This window comes from Phoenix dactylifera, unplaced genomic scaffold (assembly GCF_009389715.1).
Source record: "Phoenix dactylifera cultivar Barhee BC4 unplaced genomic scaffold, palm_55x_up_171113_PBpolish2nd_filt_p 000346F, whole genome shotgun sequence".
Classification (NCBI taxonomy): Eukaryota; Viridiplantae; Streptophyta; class Magnoliopsida; order Arecales; family Arecaceae; genus Phoenix; species Phoenix dactylifera.
In genome coordinates this window covers 172,449-197,519 of record NW_024067805.1, presented here as the reverse complement: position 1 = coordinate 197,519, position 25,071 = coordinate 172,449, and the positions used below count along the sequence as shown (strand labels likewise).

The 25,071-nt window shown below is 37.0% G+C and overlaps 1 protein-coding gene across 1 annotated transcript in view; it reads left to right on the top strand.

Moving 5' to 3' along the window:
• LOC103715404 (midasin) overlaps positions 1-25,071 on the top strand; it is a 77,209-nt gene that overhangs the window by 34,509 nt on the left and 17,629 nt on the right. The window contains 30 exon segments of the mRNA XM_039118420.1: positions 1,542-1,615; positions 3,420-3,570; positions 8,498-8,596; positions 8,706-8,806; positions 8,884-8,973; positions 9,063-9,128; positions 9,222-9,275; positions 9,277-9,387; positions 9,534-9,597; positions 9,600-9,677; positions 9,680-9,739; positions 9,898-10,006; positions 10,008-10,086; positions 10,088-10,357; positions 10,359-10,719; positions 10,722-10,792; positions 10,931-11,068; positions 11,070-11,230; positions 11,232-12,434; positions 12,550-12,737; positions 12,825-12,890; positions 16,971-17,053; positions 17,140-17,400; positions 21,378-21,513; positions 21,615-21,700; positions 21,785-21,861; positions 23,509-23,650; positions 23,730-23,819; positions 24,294-24,417; positions 24,597-24,751. Of these exon segments, the coding sequence (XP_038974348.1) occupies positions 1,542-1,615; positions 3,420-3,570; positions 8,498-8,596; positions 8,706-8,806; positions 8,884-8,973; positions 9,063-9,128; positions 9,222-9,275; positions 9,277-9,387; positions 9,534-9,597; positions 9,600-9,677; positions 9,680-9,739; positions 9,898-10,006; positions 10,008-10,086; positions 10,088-10,357; positions 10,359-10,719; positions 10,722-10,792; positions 10,931-11,068; positions 11,070-11,230; positions 11,232-12,434; positions 12,550-12,737; positions 12,825-12,890; positions 16,971-17,053; positions 17,140-17,400; positions 21,378-21,513; positions 21,615-21,700; positions 21,785-21,861; positions 23,509-23,650; positions 23,730-23,819; positions 24,294-24,417; positions 24,597-24,751 (4,748 nt within the window).

Below are 25,071 nucleotides of genomic sequence, written 5' to 3'. Positions count from 1 at the left end.
ATACTTCATAGTGAGAAGTAGGTAGAGACAGGAAAAGCGAGGATTTGTTTTATGAGTATATGGTTCATGGGTACTCAGCTAGCTCGACTCGGATTTATAATAGGGTAGAATTATTCTATAATTTATAGTATATGTAAATAATGAAGATTCATCTGCTATTTTTTTATGATCATAGTTTTATAATGGTTCATCCAAATGGTTTCGGCAGACCCTTGCCTGTTCAATAAGGCAAAATCTCTTTGGTGAAAAAAATATCGAACACGTCTCTACAGGAGTCTTTCTTTCAACTGTTTTTATCTGCTAGCACTACCCTATATCAGCTTGTTTAGCTTGAAAACATATGTATTTCAACAATCAGTCAATCTAATCTATGTCTTAGAGTACAGGTTAATATTTGGAAAACTTGATTTTCAAATTGTTGATTGTTTGGACCAAGGTCAGTTGAACCAATACCGGGACTCATACCAGCTGGCGATCAATTCAATACGATATGGGTCTGTACCTTGCCATTCTAGGGTGTATCATAATAGGAAGAGGGAGGGGGAAAGTGAGAGGGAGGGAGAGAGGCCGAGGAGCTTCGAGCCATGAGGGAGCTTCGAGAGCTTCGGATCTAGCGATGGGGACGAGAGGGGGGGAGAGGGAGGGAGAGAGAGAGGCTCACTTGGTTGGGGACATTGTCATAGATCGTTGTTGTCGACTCGATAGGAATAGAGGGCTTCGGCGATTAGGGCTTTGAAACTGAGCGAAGGGAGTTGCAAATGGGGGAGGGCTTTGCCCTTTATATATCCAACGGACTGGCTGAACCGTGCTGGTGACCGATCAGTTTGGTTTGGTACGCTCTGAACCGGTTGGTTCGGGTAACCTTGGTTTGGATGAAGTTAAAGGAACATTCTAGGCTGCATTTGGTTGCGGAATAAGTTGTCTAGGAGTAAATATGTTGATATAACTATAATCCTCTTTACTTTGGAGCAAAATACTCCATCATAAGGGTAGAGTAGTTTACTCTGAGATAGGCGGAAAATTTTTCTTTGCAAAAGGTATGGTGTCCAACAGTCGCTGAATCCTCTTATCATGCTTATCTCTTATTGGCATGGGATGTTTGGTGGATAATATATGGCGCTTGCTCCATGCTAATCACATAAAACTATTTGTACTTGGAAAAAAAGTGAACCTATTTGGTGTGTCCGGTTATCCTATTTTGGGCACATGTAGGATGCTTTTGCTTAATGCTGTTTTTGGTGATCTGATTTACAAAGATATGTAATCATGGGGAAATTATTCCTGGGGAAGTATATGTGGCACTCATTCGGTGACTCCTGTCATTATTATTATTATTATTATTATTATTTTATGGTGAACTGTGTGGCTTGTACATATACTTGTGGTATCCATCTCTTTCAATTTCTATTATCGTGTACTTCTGTCTAGTAATTACTGTTTCTTGTTTGTCTATCATTGTTGATTTGTTGTAATTTTGTTGTAGATCATATTTTAAACTTCTATTCTTTGCTGTTGATGTTGCAATCTTAATTACTCTGCAGGGACAAGTATTTCCAAAAATGATGCTAAATTGTTAAGAGAGCGTTCTTTGTCTTTTCTTCTGAAAGAACTAAAGGTATTGATTATGTTATGAGTTCCCCCTGGTCTAATTTCTGTTCATACAAGATAGGCTACCCAATTACGAAGAATGTCTACATACAAGATAACACTAATACAGTAGATATTGAAGGTTGAGATAAGATGAATTATGATGATGACTAGATGGATTTTTTTTTTTAAATTAACATGTGAAAAATCATCAATTAAGCATATTGGGTTATCTCAATAACATAACTCATATTCCATAAAATAATATCAGCATCTAAAGACTTAGTCAAATAAGTTATCTTCCAATACATTGAATGTAAACAATCACATCAATGTTACATAGGATAGAATTACCATTATTATGCCCGTTATCGAGATGGGAACAGCCATTATTAGACCACCACCCCCTGCCACCCATATAATTCCCCAGTTGTATCTGGAAGCCTCCTAGATGTATTCTGGAAGTAACTGGTGCATTTTTGTTAATTTTGAACATAGGAGAGTTAAATAGGTATTAGACAGTAACCATATCAAATGCATATATTTAGTGGATATAAGCACAGCTTGCATTTTGAAGTATACATGTGCTAATAGCTACTCATGTTGTTTGGTGCAAAGGATTCATGGAAATATAAGCTTTTTTAGCAACTTTTAGATCTTTATATTAATTTTTGCTCTAGTTGTCCATCCTAATCCATTCAGTTCTATCAAGGGTAAATTTCTAGTCAGTGGAGGCATCATAACAATGATTCAAATCCTGTGGGACAGGGCCATTCTGGTTTTTCCTTGAAACAGGACATGTCGCCATGCTGGCCCGTCCTGACATAATGTCTCTGGATGTGCGGAGTGGGATACTGTGATGATGGTTGGACAATCTGACGCAGCATTTGGGATAGTGCTTCGTTCCAACGTTCCGTAGGACATCCCACCGGGACTTGAATTCTTGTTCATAACTTCTATCATGGCTTGCTTGGTCCAACTACTTCTGTTCCAGTTGATTCCAATCTGGTGCCCTCTTTCTTATCCAGCCTTCCTGTTATCCTAACAACAAAGGATATACCATTAAAAGTTTTCAACAATCTTTTAGTACTCCATACATTTATTTTTTTATCCCTCTTTTAGCAAACTTTCACTTTAAATTTCCCATCTGTTTACTACATTCTTTTCTTGGTTTATTTATATTATTTTGCCTTTGCTCGTTTTGTTTCCCATTGATAAGTTTGGCAACACTATTGCTTTCTTTTATATAACTTTACTAACTCATAGTTATCACCTTTTTTTGTGCATATGCCTTACATCCACCCTATTCAAATTTGACTATGGATTTCATCATGATATGCTTTCTTTTGTATCGTCCTAATTAGTCAAAGTAATTGAAGCGTCTAATTCCACTTTATCCCACTAAAATATCTGTTGGCTTTATCCTACATGACTGACTGATTTTATCCCAATCTACTCCCTTATTCTTGCCTGGTCATCCATAACATATCCTGAAGGTTGCTTGGAGCCTTGGGCCATGGGATCACTGCAAGCATCAGATTATTTGTATGGACTTGAACTAATTCTTCATGTAGGCCCACCATGATCAATAGCTCCTGTATTTCCCCACAATTTCTGCACTTGTTATATTCTTTTTTGGAGTTTCAATTGCTAAGAAGCCAAATTCCTAAAATCTATATGTTTAGGGGCATTTCTTTCTGTGCTAATCCTTAATTATTTTTTATGGTTTAGGTTGTTTATCTGAAACAAATAATGGATTTGGTCTTCCCTCCTTTGTTTTGTAGTTTACACAGTTTAAATAGGTGGTATGATAATCATTTTTTTTGATACAGCAGGTGTCTGATTGTAGTTTAGTTGACTCACGGCTGTCTAAAATTGAAAATTATGGATGGGGGGATGTTCTAAAGCTCACAGATAACTTATTCTGCAATGACTTGCATTCAGAAGATCTCTTTGGTATCGAGCCATTCTACATTGCTAAAGGTAATTGGCTTATATGCGGAAGTAGATATGCCGTTTGTGTAATAGCAATGCTTTCATGGTGCGGTGGGCAGCTTGATTCAGTTTTTTTGGCTGATTTGTTGTTTTAGTTTGGATATCAGTGAAAGCTTCCTGACCTATAATGTTTACAATTACTTGCAGCTTGGTTCTTTTGTAAACTTCTGTGCTCTATATAGTGTTACTATAGCTTTTGCTTTCGGAACTATCCGTGCAATTTGAAATGACTTTAAAGCATGCTCTAGAGAGATGTTGAAATTTTATTTTATCGATGGTTATAACTTGGACTGAAATTGCAAACTGGCACATAATCCGACATTAAGGACATTTTGATATCAAATGTTTTTGAATTAAGGACTGAAGCTGGTGCATAATCTTAGAAGGATATCTTTTGGCAATTTGCATACCGTAATACTTAAGATACATCAAGTTGATTAATCAAAACCAAGACACTCATAATCAAAGCATGCAGAAGAAAGTAATGTAGTAGTTCCAGATTCATGTAGGGAGGTCCGGACATGCTATACAATATAACTGCCATAGATGATAAAAAAATTACTACTGGTTATTCGCTTGCATTTGGAGTTTACCCGATTACTAGTGTCATTTTTCTTTCCAAAAATTTGCTAAAGGAAACATTATATATATATGTATCATGTATGCATATGCTTATACCATACTAGCCAAAAGCCCATATAATGCATGTTAAATAAAATAGATTAAGCCAAATTGTTGATGAATTGTGTTGGTTAATTTGAAATGGCTAAGTTGCACACTTAGATCTCAAGTCAGGGAGAGTAAACATTTGCAGATGAAAATGTCCTCCAATAGAAGAGCCCAATAATTTATATTAACAAACCCAATTAGATGTAGTTGTTCTAGATTGATGAATTTAGATTAACAAATTTTTGAATGAATCGTACCGACCAAGGTATTAGTATAATCAAAGAGACATCTAATATAAGGAAATAAAAGAATGATTTGAGTTAAATGATCCTAAAAAATGTCTAACACATTACTGATTTGCTGTTATTGACTATCATAAAAATTGTGTCATATTAGAAAATTTCATAGGGGAACATATTTCGGCTATCTTTTATTGAAGTACAAATTATGCCTAATACTCCACCACGAAGGGGCAAAAATAATAGAGAAGATACTATCATGTTATATTTTATAGAAAGCATACGAGAAAGGTATTTGCTGTTCAAATATGGAAAAGAAAATGAATATAATAAGCAAGGTGTTAAGTCTTGGCGGGATGGGGGACATCTCTGCCGTCTCGCCTTGTTCCTGTGAGAAACGGGATTGGGATAGGGTCAGGACACCGAAATCCATCCACGTGGGCAAAGAAGAAGATAGAGGAATGAAGGAGGAAAGATGAAGAAAAGGAAAAAATGAGGAAAGAAGAAGAAGAAAAAGGAAAGAAAGGAAGGGGGAAGAAAAGGAAAGAAAGGAAGGAAAAAAAAAAGGAAGAGAGGAAAGAGAAAGAAGTAGAAAAAGGGAAAAGTAATAAAGGAAAGGGTAAGAAAATGAAAGAAAAAGGAAAGGAAAGAGAGGAAGGTAGAAGAAAAAAAGGAAGGATGGAAAGAATGAAGAAAAAGAAAGAAAGGAAGGAAAGAAGAACGAGAGAGAGATGGAGGATATTTACTGGGATGCATGATTGGGATCGCCGTTAGGATGGGGCGGGATAGTGGGGCGTCCCGATCCATGAATAAACTGAGATTAGCTAATATCTAGGGAAAAATAGTTATCTATAGGCAGTAAAAATATTGTAGACAAATATTTATAAATCTAACACTCTTGAAAGTTGAAATCAAATGCTTTGAAGGCATTGCTCATAAATCATAATCAACTTTCATATCAAACCAAAACCAATATGAATATCAAATATAATAGAAAATACGAAATTTTATTTGCAACAAGGTATGTCGAATGGGGCCGAATTGCTCGGTTCACCCTGTACTGAACCGAATTGGATCGGTTCGGCCTTAAATTTTGAAATCTCTCCTAAACCATCTTGAACTGGATGGTTCGGAGCGGAATCGGTACGAACCACTCGGGGCTCGCACCAGATTGAATTAGTTCGGAGCCCTCCACCTCTTTAAAAGGCTTGAATCATGGTCTATTGAACCGGGGTGAACAGCGTTCACCTTGTACCGAACTGAGAGCCAACCGGCATGGGTTTCTGGTACTAGTTTGGCTAACCTTGATTAGTAGTTAGACCTTCATAGCTTTCCTCGTTGACCATCCACCGATAGTAACTTTTCCTTGTCAGAAAATAGAGATAACATTGTCTTGGAAGGGGGATATGAGACGGAGACGCACAAGGGAGAGATTTGGATCGGAGAACGATATATCAAGAGGGAATGCTGGTGAGTGAGATGTAGACTTAGGGATATCTTGGGTGGAGGTATCAAATCTAATTTAGTACAAAAATGTGATACATTTCTATGCTTGTGATTAGGGTATAGCCTTCAAGCCTACGAGGGATTTAAGATGACTATTGGCTTAAGAGGACTCATACTTAGTATGGGTTCGGATGGAGTTGATGGAATTGAAATTTTGGGGCGCATGAAAATCTTAAAGGACGGCATCTCTAAGCCAAAACCAAGTGGGATGGTAATTTGTTGGGCTCACGAGAGCTTTAGTATCAAAACATCTGGTTCTTTGGGAAAGAATTCTGCTGTTGGTGGAACCATGGAACATCTTGGACTTATGGTCAGATGTACGACACTAATGAGAATCATATTAATGGGGACCGGAAATAAGCTCAACTTTTCACCTTGTTGGTGGACAAAACTAAAACCTGGCATGGTTTTGCGTATGCTTTTCTTCAAATCTTCATGAATTCTTGTAATTTACTGGGCAAAAAATTCCTTAGTTTTAACGTATACAGACAAATATATGCACACTATGCAAAGAGAGGATCTCAAACTTGCTATAAACTTTAATTATTTGAGTTACAAAATGAAAATATAAATTGTTGGATGAGATGTACAGAGTCTATAATGACCATGTACAAAATATTATATGTATTGGAAACCTCTTGCATGTGCATCCGATTTTCCCAAATATTTGTTTTACAAGGACATGAGACACTATTAGTTGTGGGCCTGGGCTCTCCAAATCATACAATTTTTTATACACAGATGTTTGAGGTTTTCTGTACATCACTTCAAATAGGTTATATTTTCATTTTGCAACTTAGATTATTTAATTTTCTAGTGAATGTAACATCCTCTCTTTTCAACCTATCTATATTATCACAACAGCATATATAATTATATTATGTACCAGGAAATAGAGTTGATGGAAGAGGTATGTAGACACCACCCATTTAATCCAAAGACTATTTGCATTTATTCCCCTTAGATATACGAGTAGAGGTGGTGCTGTAAAAGGTTTTAAATTCTGTGGATGGACGGACCTGGTTTTTCTGTGGAATAGGATGTGCCGTCATCCCTCCATGTCTCGACACTTAGAATGGGGGATGTCCTAGGACTCAGCATTCGAAACAACTAGGACAATGACGTGATGGTCCTGTTTTGACACTTATAAGTTTATAACAGTCCTGTCTCGACGCTTGTGATGGCACCCAATCTCGACATCATGCTTGGGATCTGAATCCATGAGGGCATCATTAGGTACATCAGAAAAAGTCAATTGCATTGGCTGATGGGGGCTCTTCTAATACTTGATTAATTCAAACGAATACCTTAATATAACATGGAAATATGGGAAGAGTATTTAGGTGTTTGGAGTGATATGTGCTAACCTCTACCCTGATCATATTATGGCATACTCTATATGTGTTTGCATGGAGTTTGTGTACCATAGGCTTTTTTTGGGTAATTATATAATTGACTTATTTCTTCCTACTATATTTGTGAAAGATATTTATTAAAATTTTTAGGAATTTGAAGCCAAGCATTTTTTAGTAGATTATTTATAATACTATATGATGAATTTTGAAATTATATGAAATCTTATCAAATTTTATGCTCTCTGTATTTAAAATTTTAAATCCTTTTGATAAATAATACAATAATTACTCCATAATGAATTCTATGGTGGGTGATTGAAGCCAGTAATATCCATCCATAGGTTTTGCTTACTGGGAGATACTTAATGACATCTGAATGTTATGCATTGGTGTGGTTGTTGAGTAATACATAATGTATATTTGCAAATCATGCCAATAATGTCTTGATACCTTTCAGTATAAAATTGTTTGCTTTGAAGTTTGAACCATATCCTGTGCATGATTAGTAAAGCCTGCCTCCGGTAGTTTTAACTGTTCTTTGTTTACATGATCTCATTACTTCATTGTTTTTTAGTTGCCTCTGTTCATTTCCTCATACTGTCGATGCCTGCACCAGCTGTCTTGGCATGATACTGCTGATGTGGGAAGTTGAGACTTTTGGGCTGTGTTTTTGTTTGGTAGTAAGAAAAAGTGGGATAAAATAGTATTATTCCTTTTGAACTAGTTACCCTCAAGTTATTTGACTTTCCTTTAATTTGGCTAAATTTTTGGAATAACTCTAGGTGAGGGTATTTTTGCCCATAAGAAAAGGAAGAAGGAACATGTGGCATTTATGCCCAGAATGATGTACCCTAGCCTTCCCTTGTGATAGGTATTTCCTCGCATAAGCGGATTTGACTGGATAACTATTTTTTTTTTATTCCTGTTGGAGCATGAGGTTTATTCGAAGTTTTATGCCTGCCTTATCCCTAGGCCAAATGCTGCCTTGGTTTTTAACGCACTGCCTTTCTGTATGACTTGATTTTTGCATTTCAAAATGATGAGCTATAACATGTCTTGGCTATGTTATTGAGAAATTTCAGTTTTATTGGATATAATTATTGCTGTGAACTTTTTGTGTGCATTATGTTATACTCCTTTATTTAGGTAGCAAGGAGTGTAAGCATGAGGGATTCGAATTTCTGGCACCTACTACTAGCAGGAATGTTTTGCGGGTATTGCGTGCAATGCAGCTTTCCAAGCCTGGTCTGTAAGGATTGCTTCTATAATTTTATAGTTAGCAATGGACATTTATATTACTTTTTCTCTTTATCTCTTATCACCTGTCAATTGCTTACGTCACAAGTTGCTACAGTTTTGTTGGAAGGTAGTCCAGGTGTTGGAAAAACGAGTTTAATTGTTGCATTGGCAGAATACTCTGGTCATACTGTTGTGCGGATCAATCTCTCTGAGCAGGTTCAAGATCTTTAATTCTTTTTTTCTTGTAGTTGACCTTGGATAAGTGATTTAACCTTTCATTGCTCATTCACCAGACAGACATGATGGATCTTTTGGGATCGGACTTGCCTGTTCAGGGAGAGACTGGAATGGAATTTTCTTGGTCTGATGGCATCCTTCTCCAGGTTGAGTGCATAATCTCTTTCCACAATTTAACATCCCATTGTTCTGCATTACTATTAATGATTTATTCTGGATCCATTAATTTCTGCAGGCTCTAAAGAATGGCAGCTGGGTTTTGTTAGATGAACTTAATCTTGCTCCTCAATCTGTCCTCGAGGCATTGTCACTGCACTAAGTTGAATTGTTTTTTTTCATCCTGCAATATTATTTTCTTTATATATTATAGTAAAGGAAAGATTTCAAATTTCAGGGTTTGAATGCTATTTTAGACCACCGTGCCGAGGTCTTCATACCAGAGCTGGGTTTTAACATTTAAGTGCCCTCCTTCATTCCGAATTTTTGCATGTCAGAACCCTTCTTGTCAGGGTGGTGGCAGGAAAGGTCTCCCAAAATCATTTCTCAATCGCTTTATTAAGGTTGGCCAAGTAAATTAAGCAGTAGAGCTATTGTAGAAAATTAATTGGACTGATGATGCTAGTGCCAATTTTTCACTTGCACTATGCTTTCTTTTTAAATAATGAATTTTGATTTCATTAGCATTATTTTCTGCAATTATTTTCAGGTTTATGTGGATGAGTTAGCTGCTGATGATTATCTTTTCATCTGTCAATCACGCTTTCCATCAATCCACAAACACTACTTTCAAAGCTCATATCCTTTAACAACTGTCTTTATGAGGATACGATGATTTATCGAAAATATGGTCAAGAGGTTCTCCCTGGGAGTTCAATCTACGTGATGTCATTAGATCATGCCAAATTATAGAAGGTACAAGTTAGAGACAAGTTTTTAGAATTCTTTGTTTTCAATATTCTTTCTGTTGATAAAATGAGTTTAACCCACGTTTTGCTGGCTGCATTATGGACTATAATCCTATTTTTGTTGGTTAAAAATAGCCTACTGATAATGTGAGTTCTGATTTGAAGGTGCACCTGAGAATGCCAAGGTTGACAGCTTCTTAAATATAGTATACCTTCAAAGAATGCGTACTGCAGCTGACCGAAAAGAAGTTCTGAAGCTTTATGAAACTTATTTGGGTTGAAACCCATTTATAACTCCAAACACCAAGACTCCAAGTCAATCCAAAGTATCTGATCATGGGGAATGCATGTGTTGAACAGAAATCATTTTCAACCTACGAAAATAATAAAAAGCCAGCTCAATGTGCTGCCAGGGATTTGTCATAGCCTGGAAGCTGCTCTTCACTGTATACAGCAGCGATGGCTATGCATTTTAGTCGGCCCAAGTTCAGCCGGGAAAACATCACTTGTTCGGTTACTTGCCCAGCTCACTGGAAATGAATTGACTGAACTAAACCTTTCTTCTGGGACAGATGTTTCTGAGTTACTTGGATCCTTTGAGCAGTATAATTCCTATCGGCAGTTGTAAGGCAGTCATATCCCAGGTCGAACGCTATGTCGATGAGTACTTCAGTCTACGGTTGGAGGTTAACTGGATGGATTTAATAAATAGTAGAAAAGATCTATTTGCAAAGTGGTTTTCATTTTTGGCAGCTAAGAAAAACTTTTCTTGTATGTCAGCCTCTGCATCTGCAGAATCAATGAAAACCCAATCCTGGAGTTTACTTAGTCCATTAATTGAGATTATTGAAGAACTAAAGCATGATTTGGAAATGTTTCACTTGCCTGTGTCATGGTCATGCAAAGACCTGGAAAAATCCCTAAAGACCGTCCTTGAATTGCATAGGAAAAAGTTGATGCAGCAATCAGCAAATTTTGAATGGGTTGCAGGGACTTGATCAGGGCCATTGAGTGTGGTGAATGGATTGTTCTAGACAACGCAAATCTTTGCAATCCGACGGTTTGTTGACAATCCATGCCCTTTATAGATTTTAGTGATTTTATGTTTTTCATTCTCCTATGTTTTTTTGGACTCACTGTTTCCTGTGCATGTATACTACTGCTTTGTATGATGTCTATCCTTTGTCTTTGAATTCAGGTTCTTGATAGGATCAACTCTTTGGTGGAGCCAGATGGGTCAATCATTGTAAACGAATGTGGTCTTGTTGATGGAAAGCCTGTAGTACTTCATGCCCATCCCAAATTTCGAATGTTCCTTACTGTAGACCCAAAGCATGGGTGAAGTTTCTAGAGCCATGCGAAACAGAGGATTGGAAATTTTCTTGATGCAGCCAAGTTGGCTGCTTGATGGAGAAGGAGGTGATGACTGTGTGGGTGGTGAGATAACCGATGTAAAGAGACTCTTAACTTTCTCTGGTATACCTATTAGTAAGTTGATTTGGCAATGAGCAAGCACATATGTATGCTAAAGCTGCAGGATTACGTCTTGGTGTACGAATTACTCTTCTTGAGCTTACGCGTTGGATTCAGCTATTCCAGCAGCTTCTCATGAATGGCAACCAGCTCACATGGAGTCTCCAACTAAGTTGGGAGCATACTTACCTGTCAGCATTGGGTGAAGCTGAGGAACAGACACTATTATGCAAGCAGAAGTTTTCCTACTTATCAGATACTGAATGGTATAAATTAGATTCACTGTCAGGTTGTTCCCTATCATTGCCAGGAGGATGGCCATTGCCTCACACATCGAGAAATTTTTTGTGGTACTCAAAAGAATCTTGTGTAAAGCAAAACTGCATATATTTGGAGTTCTTGGGTGCACAATGTGCTTCATATAAATTCAGTTTTAGCAGTAATGCAACTTTTCCATTTGACAACATCAGTGAATTTCAGCCATTTGTGATATCGGCAAATATGCTACAAGTTCTTTTATTTCCAAATGCTCTTGGCAAGCAGAATGTTAAGTCTAATATCATGCCTGCGGACTTTGATTTGGCACTGGTCAATCAGATGCTTTTCATTGCTGCAAACTGGACTATTGAACAAGCAACAGAAAATGATCTTGCATTGTATATTTTATGGTTCAAGTGGTACAGTTCCATGTTAGAACCGTATTGTCAATTTTTTAAATCATTTTTGACTATACTTGAACGAGAAAGGGACCACCCCATTTGGAATTGCATTTTAGATTGCAGGAAGGAGGTCGTTTCTTATCATAAAATAAATATTGATGAGCGACCTCTTCCTTTGCTTTCTAAGAAATTGGTCGAGTTGGGAAGTTCAGATGGAAACATTAAGAATGCCCAGAAACGTCTTGATAATGCAATCCGGTGTGTGAACTTGTTGCGGCTTACTTATAAACAATGGAATGCTGAAACAGATTATTCTGATGGCGAAAAGTCTTTGTATTATTTATCACCAGTATTGAATTCTTTGAGATGCTTGGAAAGGGAGGTGCTTAAAATAATAGCAGAGTCCCAGAAACTGTTGCAAATATACTCTAATATTCTCGAGTATCATATGTCGTTTTGGAAGAGTATTACCTTATCTCACTTTGAATACTTGTTGGTAATTTGGAGCTGTCTAAGAAAGGAAGTGATAAAATTGCAGCCTAGATTCCCAGAAGCAGTGGGTGCTTTATTGTATGTTTGTTCTTATTTCTTATTTTTCTTTTAAAAGATGGATTTGACCAGTTGTGAAGTTCTTATGTACTTGTTTCTTATTAAGGCATTAATTGTTAACAAAATTCTTGTTACAGTCGGTGGGTTTGAACCTTAACAATATCTCAACTTGGAGTTTGCACACAGAAAAGCCCACCTTATGGATTTATGGGGGTCATCCTATTTTACCATCCTCTGCTGATGTTTTTTACAAACTCCAGCAGCTATTGAGCTTTTGTAATGCAGTTTGGCCAACAAAAAAGTTATTTAAGCAAAATTTTAGTGGTATGACTTTGTGAAATTTCTATTATCTATTATATAACTTTCAAAGTAATTGTTCAGTAATGTGTGAAACTGTGAATATTTTTACAGGTAGTCATTTAGTAATGGAGGTTGTTCTATCAACTAATATTGAACTTCGGCACCTCGCGATGCAAGGTATGTTCAATGCTTGTCTTACTTTTTCTTTAATGGAATTTTTTTCATACTGAATTTCGTTTGGCCTATCTTTAGGATCTGTCATTAGTTCTTGTAACTCCAATTGGAATACCTTCTTTTTCATATATGTCAGATAAACTGTTCTTTTGAAGATGAGTCTAACTTACAAGACTGTAAATATGAGTAGGCATGGATTATGAAACTATCATCAGAGTTCTGTTTTGGCACACAAAACAGAAGGGTCACAACTCACAACTTTGTTTTTGGATTTAGCACATTTCTCTTCTACTCTATTATGCACCATGTCCTGTCAAGATAATGAAAGACTGTCACCAAGGATTGAGAAGACTTGCTAGCCCTCTTTGCTATTTAGAAGTCAGCTTAGGCATTTAATCAGCTGTTTTGATCAGCGGGACCTTTGAATCAATGGTCCAGCAATATAATCATGAACTCAACTGCTAATCTGTTAATTAAAATAGAAAGGATATCATAACATCATACATCACGGAATATCCAAGTGAAAGAGCTATAAGTTAGATTGTAAATTTTTTTATCTTGCATTGCTGAGGAACTGTTGCATAAACTCTTTTATTGATACTACTACTACTACTACTACTATTCCTAATACATCATTGTTGTCTGCCTTTTTTGTTTTACCAACTTATATTTTTGTTTTTCATTGTTGACTTGTATGTTTGATGTTAACCCGTCTTATATGGATTAAAAATAACTTTTAGTAGGACAAATCATTCTTTAATAGCTTATTAGCTGTAAAAATTATGGAAAAATAGTTTTTTTATGAAACTAAATATTACAATTCTAACCCCATGATTTTGTAATTTGTCATAATTTTGTAACATATAATATACCTCTTAAATACAATATTAAGACATCTAGATATCCAACAGTAAGAGGCTGAATAATTGTTCTGCAGTTTTGATTCCAGCCTTAACAATTTCAGAGTAGTGCTATGATAGAAATTTGATCTCTTTCTCATTCTCTTAGTAGCAAGGTCCGCCAAACTGGTACCGAAATCCATACTGGTCCGCGGACAGGTCGGTACGGTACCGTACCGACACACAGTACGCTTGAGCATGCTGGTTAAGTATTGACATGTGTTTTTTTTTGAGTTTTTCAGTTCGATTAATTGGTAATCAATTATTTGAACGTTTTCAATGATTTTAAGTCTAATTTAATTTTTTTTGATATTTTTTTGATGTTTTTTGATGTTTCTATGATCCCAGTTTAACCTAAATAATACATCTTATTGTTTTAAAATGATATAAAACATAAAATGATTAGTGAGATGTTGCATGCTACAAGAAGCAACATGAAATATCCTCAAATCAAGTAGTCAGAAAACAGATATAAAATAATACAATCAATTATATATATTTAAAATATAACATAGATACCGATATCTAAAATTTCGTTGAGTGGCGATGCCTCTCATAGATATCTGGATTATTAGCATAGTCAGGAGGTACATCAGACCACTCCTCTAACCAAGCAGTGTTGTAGTCTTATGTTCATCCCATAAGGAATGCGCTTCGGGTTATAAGCACTCTTGGATTTTTCATCGAAGTTCTGGCTCTGAGAGGTGTCCTATGGCTGATAAATTAGATCATAAAACGATTGTGAAATGGCCCATCCGAATAACCTGACAACAATTTGATAGAGTTGGTAGAGACGTGCCCAACTAGCCGATTCGAAGCATACCCATTCTGTTTGGTCGATTGTTGGTATGTTTCAAAGATTCGATTTGAGACATCCACAAATCCCCCCAATTTGATGCGGGAGAGGATGACGAGGCTTCGGAATCGGAAGATAAGGGCTTTGATAGCTTCTCTCCGACCCTCGAAGGAGAAATCAGAAGATGAGGGCTCAAAATCGGCTTGAAAATGGCTATGATACCATTGCTTCAGGCATAGACGATGGCAGATTGGCTTGGAATTTGCTCCGACTTCTCTCTCCTCCTCCAGATCCAACCTTTCTTCAGCCTCTCCTGCTTGTCACGAAGCTATTGAAAGTCATCCAATCCCGTCGAAGCTTGTTGATACTGGTGAATCCAAGCAAAAGGGGGAGAGGGCTCAGAAAGGGGGATAGAGGGCTTATCAGTCCCCTTGTTTTGTTTCAAAATAGGGGATCCCTTGTTGCATTTTGAAGCAGGGGGTCCCCCGTTTCGTTTCGAAGTAGGGGATCAATGGAGTTGGCAAATCATTTGCCGACCTCAGTTCAAAAAGTTCAAAAAAATAGTTTACTGTGGAATGGTACAGTACGAACCACCGGATTGCGTAGGTCGCCGACTGTTTCGGGTCTCGATATTGGTTCCACAAACCTTGAAATAGGTAAACCCCAAAAAATGAATTTTGAAACCCAGTTTTTCTGAAAAATAAAAAATTGAAACTAGGTGAAGGAAGAGAACCAGTGAAGAACACTTGCATATTATAACAATAATAAACATAATGAGATAAAATGGAAATAAAAAATTAAAAGCTAAAAAAATGTAAATGGAGAATAAAAAGTCTACATACGTCTTCTTATAATAATTTACTCTATATAAGAAGATCTTGATATCATGTTCCTTTTCCATATTGTTCTTTGATATTATTAAGATATGGGTTCATTCTTTGCTAGAGAGAAGTCTTTCGTAGTCTTATGTTTCTTTAGGACTTCATGGAGGCATGGAGTCAAGGTCTGCATTCTCGATACCCGGTATTGCATTGCTACATTACCGGTTTGGTACAGTGCGGTATGTTACACACCCTGTACTAAAATAGCTCGAGTCCTTTTTCTCATTTTTTATCATGGTAACGCTTGAAACATGGTAGTAAGGGTCATTACAAATCTAAACAATATGGTATGCAACTTGATTCACCGTGGTATGGGTCAGTGTGGGTGGGTATTGGGCCTATACTAACCGACATATTGTTTTCGTGATAGTTTCAACCCGATATTGTGCGGTACCAAGTCAGGGCAGTATGGCAAACATTATTATAGTGGTTGAGAAGGAAGTCTTAAATTTTTTTTAATAAGTTTAAACATCTTTCCAGCTATGAATGGCTAAGTTTAACTGAAGAAATTTCACTCATCTTTTTTTTAAGAAATATTAATCCACACATCTAGCATATGGATTAAATCCTCCAATATAGAGATCCCTGAATTTTCAAAGACCGACAAATATTGGTAGGTAGGTGTTTTTTGTATTATCTCTACAAAAAAGCTGTATTCTATGTGTGACAGAGTTAGCATGGGGTCCATGAGACAGAGCCCTTGCATTCTCTCTTTCCCCCAGCTAAACCATATGTTATTTTGAGACACATCCCAGAACCAGATATCTAATTTACATTTCATGGTGTTTTTCCATGTCTCTCTCTCTTTTTGTGTGTTAGGACTTGTTTCTGGTTTTACCTGTTGTTTGTAAAGGCACTTAATTTGCTTGTCCATTTTGATTACTTGGTTATGACATTTTTCTACTAATGGCCAAGAGTTTTTTATTTGCGTATCCTATCAAATTGCATCGCTTCTGGTTCAACTGCAGCATGTTAATTGTTGAATTTTTATTGGTTTAAATCAAGGTCTGCCGTACCAGTACCGTCGGCGTACCGGTGGCGATCCGAACTGGTACGTACCGGTCCCGTATCGGTCTATACTGGTTCTGTATCGGTCTCGTATCGGTACGACAGTCGTACCGGCCGGTTTTTTTCAATGAAAAGCTTCCGGTACCGGATTCCACGCTGATCCGGTACCGGTTCCTGCCTGGACCGGTTACCGGCCCATATTGGCCAGTACGGCATACCCTGGTTTAAATCAAGGTCCGCCGTACCGATATTGATCGGCGTACCGGTAGCGGCTCGGACTAGTACGTACCGGTTCCGTAATGGTACGGCAGTCGTACCGGCCGGTTTTTCAATGAAAACTTTTCGGTATCAAATCCCACGCTGATCCGGTTCCAGTCCCAGCCCGGACCGGCCCGTACCGGCCGGTACGGGATGGTACGGCATACCCTTATTTAAATTTTATTTTTTTAACTCACACTCTTTGTTTTTTTATATGGTTTCATTCGTGTTTATGTTACAGGTGTTTGTATGTCTTCATATATTACAATTAAGGGAGATCAAGAAACTGCCAACACTCTGGTCCAATTGGAGGAGTTGCATCAGGTTTGCTGTTGCTGGAGGCATGTGGTTCTGATTATATTTTTATACAAGATTTATTATTATTGTTATTATTGTTTTTATTTGTGCAGACGCTTTTGAAAAGGTTTGAGCACGAAAGGAGAAATATCAAATTGGTTTTTGGATCTACAGATAGAACAAAAGCTTCCACAATGGGTTGTTCAACTACTACTTGCTGTTCTTTCTCTTCTGATATTTTATGTAGACAATCTGGTTTCAGTAGTTGGCTGGTGATTGTTCCTCTATTTGACATAAAGAGCTTTTCACTGGATATCAAGTTACTTCAAGAATTTTCGAAGTGTATCTCAGCAAATGCTTGCGAAGTTCATCAGGTAAGCCTCTTAATTGATTCTTGATGCCTTCTGTCATTACATATGTTGTTTCTGCTGCAGAATCATTTTGTGTTGTAGCTTAATGTTAACCTTCAAGAATCTTTGTGTAGTACGATACAAGTCCTTTCAAGGATGGTACTTAGTCAAGCACATATTTGGACAATTGATAGCGCATGATCATGAACAACCTTATGGTTTTACACTTCTAGACAAACCTTGAGATATTACATGATTATATATTCTGATGTACAGAAGATAGTTTTTTTAGGTCTACACATTGAAATTTGTTTTTGTTGAAATTGCATTCACTGATGGATCTTCCTATTTACTAGATTCATTTTATATCCTGTAGCACATGATGAGTAATTGTAATAGAGTGGAATATCCAAGTGAAAGAGCTATAACACTGATCTTCATGAAAATATGGCATTCACCTGAGAGGCAAACCTTTGTTTCTCATCGTTTCACTAAACCTGCTGGATTTTGTACATGGCTCTTGCATTTGAAGTCTTACATAGAGGCATGCATAGGATATTGCATGTTTTTGTTGATGGAACTGCCAAATGTCCTTTTGTTTTCGCAGCCTCCCCCTCCTGGGAGAAAAAGAAATATAAATAGAAAAAAGAAATGAGAGGAAGGAAATATGGCAAAGACTATGAAGCGACTAATGAGCTTATTGTAGAATGTCCATCAAGTGCTGAGGGGAAGTCCAGTAGTGCCTTAGTCTTCTTTGGGAAAGATGGGCAGTGGCTTTATTTAAGGAGGTAGATTACAAATAACTTCAGTAGTAAGCAAACTTTAAGTGATCAACTTTTTGTGCCAAGTGTATGCTTGATAAACAATATACATATGCGAGGATTTAAAGAGTATGTATTCATCTGCTATAGTGAATAGGATCCTCTAATGCATCCAAGTTGGCCAATAAGTAGATCGAAAAATTATTCCTCTAGATGGAGTTTCGAAGACCACAACTTGAGGTCATTGTCTTAATCTGTTAGATATTTTTCGAGGGTCCTTATTGAAACAAATGGGAATTTTTATACTACTTTCCCTCCAAAGACAACTGCCCAACAGAATGATTTATCCTTGTAGTGATGGGTGAATTTTTTTAGGACTATTTGGGTAGCTGCAAAGGACAGCCCTGTAAGTCATAAACCTACAGGTGACTTGAGGTGAATCATGTGCATTATTTGTTTCTTTACCTGTGAGCCCCCCAACTTGCAGCATATATAGTTGAAACTTGAAACATGAGGCCATCTATTGCAATTAGACTTGCAGTCTTGTAGGCCTTTCCTTGCAGGGCATGTGGGAACTTGCTTGAATCACACCTGCCACCCAGTTGGTCCTGTCACATCCACCCTTCTCGAGCTTTGACACTATCCTCCGTAAAGCTTTACGTGATCTCTTTGTCCTGAAGTCTTAGTCTGCAATTGCAACTGCAAGCAGACAAAACCAAAGAATTTCAAGTTGGAATTCTGCTTTTCGAGTTGTATTGGTACTTCAATTTTTATCAAATAGAATTGCATGCAACCAAATAACCTTCAATTTCTGTTGATATTCCATGCCATGTAAATAGCTCAGTAACTATCCTATCCAACTTTGTTTGATCCACTGGCAAATCTTTCAAGAAAATTATTGATTTTAGGGCTGCATTAAATGTCAACATGCTCTTGCGCATTAAAAAATATACTTACACTGGAATCCAAGGTCCGCCGTACCGGTACCGGTCGGCATACCGGTGGCGGCCCGGACCGGTACCGTACCGGTCTCGTCACGTACCGGTTCGGGTCCCGTACCAGTCCAGACCAGTCCGTACCGGTTCTCCAACAATAAACCATCGGTACCGGATTCCACGCTGATCCGGTACCGGTCCCAGGCCGGACCGGCCCGTACCGGCCGGTACGGCAGATCATGCTAGAAACAATCATTACATAGTCACTCACTAGAGCACGGAATTTAACTTCCATAAAATTCAGTCTCGATCATTGTTTTCTTGCCATGCTCTTCCATGATGAATTCTACCAAGGACCATTGGTGCATCATCCCAACTTATATCCAGCTAGTTAGACATGTTTGTTGCAGCAGCTTGTGCACATTTGTTGCACCTTGCAAGTACGACCAGTGGACATGTTTCCTACGAAATGAGCACCGCAAGTAGCCAAGGCTCAGAGTTTTTATCAAGGTCCACTGAACTGGTACCGAGATCCATACCAGTTGGCGGATGGGTCGGTACGATACCAGTTCGGTACCGTACCGACATACGGTATGCTTGGGCGTGCCGATTCCATCCATTTTTTTGAGTTTTTCTAGTTCAATTAATTGGTATTCATCTAGTACCGTATCGACACGGTATGCTTGGGCGTGGCGGTTCCGTTCATTTTTTTTTGAATTTTTCTAGTTCAATTAATTGGTAATCAATTTTTTTGAGCTTTTTCAATAATTTTAAGTCTAATTTGATATTTGTTTGATATTTTTTGATGTTTTTATGATCTCGATTTAACCTAAATGATGTATCTTATCAGTTTAAAATGATACAAAATGTAAAATGAATGGTGAGATATTGCATGCTACAAGAAGCAACATGAAATATTTAGTGAAGTGAAAAATATAAAATAATACAATCAAATATATATATTTAAAGTACAACATACATACCGATATCTAAAATCTCATCAAGTGGCGATGCCTTCCGATCCGGATGGTTTGGGGTTGGAATTGATTTTAATGAGCAAAGCAACTTAGTTTTCCATCAGGTTGGCTCAATACGGGCCGAACCGGGTGGTTTGGTTTGGTTCAGCCTACCTTGGTTTTTATAGTCTGTAAATTACTCTCCACCTATTTTTAGTAGTACTTGCATGAATACTCAGTTGAGATTCTTTCTTTTGAAAGGCAAAAGAATTTAAGAAGTGTAACTTTATAATGCTGCTATTATAACTTTTCCCATCATAATATCATAATGTAAAGTATTTCTCAAATCTTAGGAAGATTATGGATACATGGGAATAAGGGTCAGTAATCCTAGACAAATCAAGAGAATAGTCTTTTGCAATAAAATGAGCAGCCTTGCTCCTTTTAATCATTTGTCAGGCAGAGATCTTGCAATCAGATATGCCCGAGAAGGGCTTCAGTATCCTATGAAGGTTTCACGTACTCAGTTATCCATTCAAAATCTGCAACATCCATCTATAGACAAACAGTAACATATTGTTGATGATATGTTAAGCATGCTCGAGCTCTTCGAGATCTCCCCCATAAGCTATAGTAGAGGACTCCTGACAATTTTCTTACTGGAACTGGACTCTTATTGAAGCAGAGGTTATTCTCTTCTTGATGTAAAAAATTGGTTGGACTGGTGGAGATTGGGAGTAGACTTTGTGATTCTGTCTTTTTGATGTCATAGAGAGTTTGAAACTGATATGTGGTCAATATAAGGTCTTTTAGGTGCTATAGTATTGGAAACTGCATGCTACAAGTTCATTGAGCTATAATTTTTCTTGTAAAATTTTCTCATTTACTCTTGTTCATTTGTTTCTTTTCTCCTAGTACATTGCTCATAGCCTTCTTAAATGTTAATAAATATTTCTCCTGTTTGATAGGGAATAGAGTTTGTGAATCTCTCTTTTTGATGTCGTAGAGAGTTTGAAACCGATATGTGGTCAAATTAGGTCTTTTATGTGCTATAGTATTGGAAACTACACTGCAGCATATAATTTTTCTTGTGAATTGCTCTCTCATTTGCTCTCGTCCATTTGTTTCTTTTCTCCTGGTACACTGCTCTTCAATGTTAATAAATATTTGTCCTGTTTTTTAAAAGAATGGATGCCATAAGTATCAAAATGGGTTTGTATGGATCCCTTTATGTCTCTGCCTCTTTCCATCTGTTTCTAGGACTTGTTTTTCTGACATGTTTGATCTCTGTTTCTCTCTACCTCTCTCTCTATCTATCCATCTCCCCCCTCCCACTCTCTGAATGCTAGGTTTTGTCCAAACAATCCAATCTACTGCAGCATGCATTGAAATACTCATTGGATTTCACATCAAGGTCGCCTATGGATTTCACACCGCACCAGATGATTTTGTGGATTCTAGATGCTTGGGATTCACTGGATTCAGGTCGGTACACTTACAAGGAGTTTGTCTGTCCTTGATTTGTTATATATATATATATATATCTAAGGATCACTCTTTGCTAACACTGATTTATGTTTTGGCAGTGAAAACAAAATTTGCTAATTTTCTTCTTGAAATGTGGTTCAAATATCATTCTTCCTTATGGAATCACTGCTCCGGACCACTCGAGGTATGTTATTTTGTTTTTATTATGCCATTTTGTTAGTATGATTTTGTTTCTCCCTCCACAAAATAACTCTAATATCTAATGCAGATGAGCTCCGGAAGTGGTTATGATGAATCCTGTCACTTAGTTTATCCGACAAGAACAGCAACTATAGACATGATTATGTAAGATCATCAATTATTATGTCTAAATTGCTACCATTCTTCTTGTTTTGATGGTGCCTACATCCTGCTCTTCTGCAGCTTCATTTTTGCATCTTCAGTTGCATTCAGTTAGTATATTATGTGTGGTGGGGGAGTGCTGGGCAACGTTGTATAAGCAACAATAAAATCTGCAATAAGGCCTACAATACTTTATGGCTTAGAGTGCTTGGTAATGAAGAGAGTTCACAAAAACAAGTTAAGTATGGTATAAATGAGAATGTTAAGATGGATGTGTGGTAAAACTAGAAACGATAGATTGAGAAATTATAGGAGTTGCACAAATTAGGGGCAAAATGAAGGAAAATCAATTAAGATGGTTTGGACGTTTACAACAAAGATTCAAGAAGGTTCCGATAAGGATGTAAGATACTTTAGTTCATGTAGAAGGTTTCTAAGAAAAAGAGGGGAAGATCTAGGTGGAGTTGTGAGGAAAGATTTGAAGAAGCTTGGAATAACATCTAAGGTGGCCCTAGATAAGAATACTTTGGAGACTGGTGATCCATAAAGCTGACCTCAAATAGTTGGAGAAAGGCTAGATGGTTATGGTTATAGTTATCTCATGTCTAAGTTAAAGTTTCTTAACTTAAACTTAACCTTGTTTCATGAAGTTTACACACTTCATCCTATCAACTCAAAAATCTCAAATCAAGATCCGCCGAACTGGTCGGCGGCCGGTAAGGTTCGGTATCGTACTATGTCGATACGGGAAACGACACGCCCATTTTTTTTGGGGAGTATTTTTAGTTGATTTAATTGGTAATCATTTTTTTTTGAAGTTTTCCAATAATTTTAAGTCTAATTTGACATTTTTGATTTTTTTGATGTTTTTATGATCCTGGTTTAACCTAAATGATACACTTCTTATTTTAAAATAATACAAATCATAAAATGATTAGTGAAGTATTGCATGCTACAAGGAGCTTCTAATTTTATATATTTTTTAATTTTTATATTTTTCTCATTTTTAATCCAAAAATATATTTTAAAGTTTTAAAAATTATATATAATCCGAAAATTAAAAAATTTTATGTCATCGGGTAGATCGTCTATAGATCTATAACATACAATAAAATTAAGCCCAAATCAAAATTTTGGCATGATCTCTCCTTATTTTGCTATTTTCGAGCTATTTTTTTTAAGCCCAAAAAAAGAGAAAATGAGATAGGAGGGAGGAAGCACACGTTATTTAGGCTTGGATCTTTCTTCTGAATTGCTGAATCGGTGTGATCTTTGACCTGGTGGGAAGAGAGAGGCAGAATAAGGTCCGCTGCTTACTAATGTTGTTGGGAGGGCCTTCTAGGGCCCTCCCAATAACATTATAACAACACAGAGAGAAAGGGAGGGGCCCTGTTCAGAACCGGATTGACTCGGTGCGAATCGGCTGGTTCGCATCGAGTTCGAATGGAACTGGCTGGTTCCGGCCAGTTTCCGGTTGGTTTGCACTGGTAAGGTCCGGTTTGAACCTTTTCTGGCCGATTCCAGGCTGGTTCGCATCGGTAAGGTCCGCTCTAATATTTTATAATGCCATATGGTGGTCAATCATCATGGCCTTCATTTTGTATTATTGGAGATTTTTTCCTTACAAGCACGACGTTATCTATTTTGCAGTCAGTGTACCTCTTGTATAAAGGATTATGATGTGAACTGCTTGAAGCTTAGAGTTGCCTCCAGATGTCTTTGGCAAGATACTCCATTACAAGGAGATTTAATTGGTGTTCTTCACTCTTGTGCTGATTCTCTCTTCAAACAGGTGCTTTGCTAGGTAACCATGTGTTTTTCTATACATGAGCATCTCTAACTTTATCTTCTTTTTGTTTTACCCGTTACAGGTCCTACTCTTACATGAGAAATCTTTTGATAAAGATGCATTCAACAAGATAAATTCAATTCTTTGTTCACTATTGGATAATGGTATAACGGTAAGCATTCTTCCATGAATTGTATTTCTGAAGAAATTTCATGATTACTGTTCTTTCATGGATTAATTCATTACGGAAATGGCCTTTGGTCTTTTTTTTTTTTTTGCTGTTACTAATTATAATTCTGGTGCATTGCTGTTGCTTAGTACTTGCAGAAAGTACTCTTAGGTCATCTGATAGTTTTTTTAAATAATTTCTAAGGTGTTATGAGTTTTTGGATGTTAAATTACATAGTGAAATTAGGTGTTTCCAAAATACATAGTAAAACTAGGTGTTTCCAAGATTACTAGACAAGCATTTATTTGAAATTTGTTTCTTTACCTGCTTTCAAGCAAAGCACCTGGCAAGGACTTCTATTGTTGTTATGAAGTTCTTGATGGTATTCTTCAGAATTTTGATCTCCATGTCGTGTTGTTTAACCTCAACAAGATTTCCATTTTCCCATTGTAACTTACATGTATGCCTTTACTGCAGCTAGAAGAGCTTCAAGTTTTAAGGTCACTCATTTCTTCATCAAATCATGGTGTACTGACTTCTTTGCTGGATTCGCTTATAGAACCTTTGCTTAAGGAACTATACTTCAAATGCCCGTCCCATGGTATGTGTCAGTAGTAATAACGATAAAGTGGTTTATCGACTAGTAGATTTAATAAATTAGTTTTGTAACTATACTGTCGGTTGAAGAGCTACTCTCTTTCTGGATATTTAAGATCTGCTTATTTTGACAACAAATATCATTTGGCACATAGATTACTTTTTCTTTTTTTATTCGTACAGATTCTTTGTACAATCTTGGCTGTGCATGGTTACACATTGGGGCATTGCGCTTCCATCTGTTGTTAAATTCAGATGGTCCTGATCCTGCAATGAAGTATGCCTTCAAGCATTCACAGATACTAGAAAAGATTGCTCTACTGGAGCTTGAAATTAAGGTATTCACAAATTGATTCTGCTTTCTTCTGTATGATTCTTGATATCAGCTTGCCTGCAAATGATGATACTTGCTTGCACATTCAGAACAGTTATAGCATATTATAGCTTGTGAAAACTAAGCAAATAATGTGCTTTTGAAAGTTAATGTGCATATCAATAATGTCAATCACTCCCTGACGGTGGAATGGTTTTTGTCATAAGCTTGACCATAGCAACCCATGTACTGGGATTAGGGACATTGCATAGATGCATAACAAGTAACCCTATGTATAAAAAATAATGAAATATGTGATGAGTGAAAAATTATGTGCTTTGCATG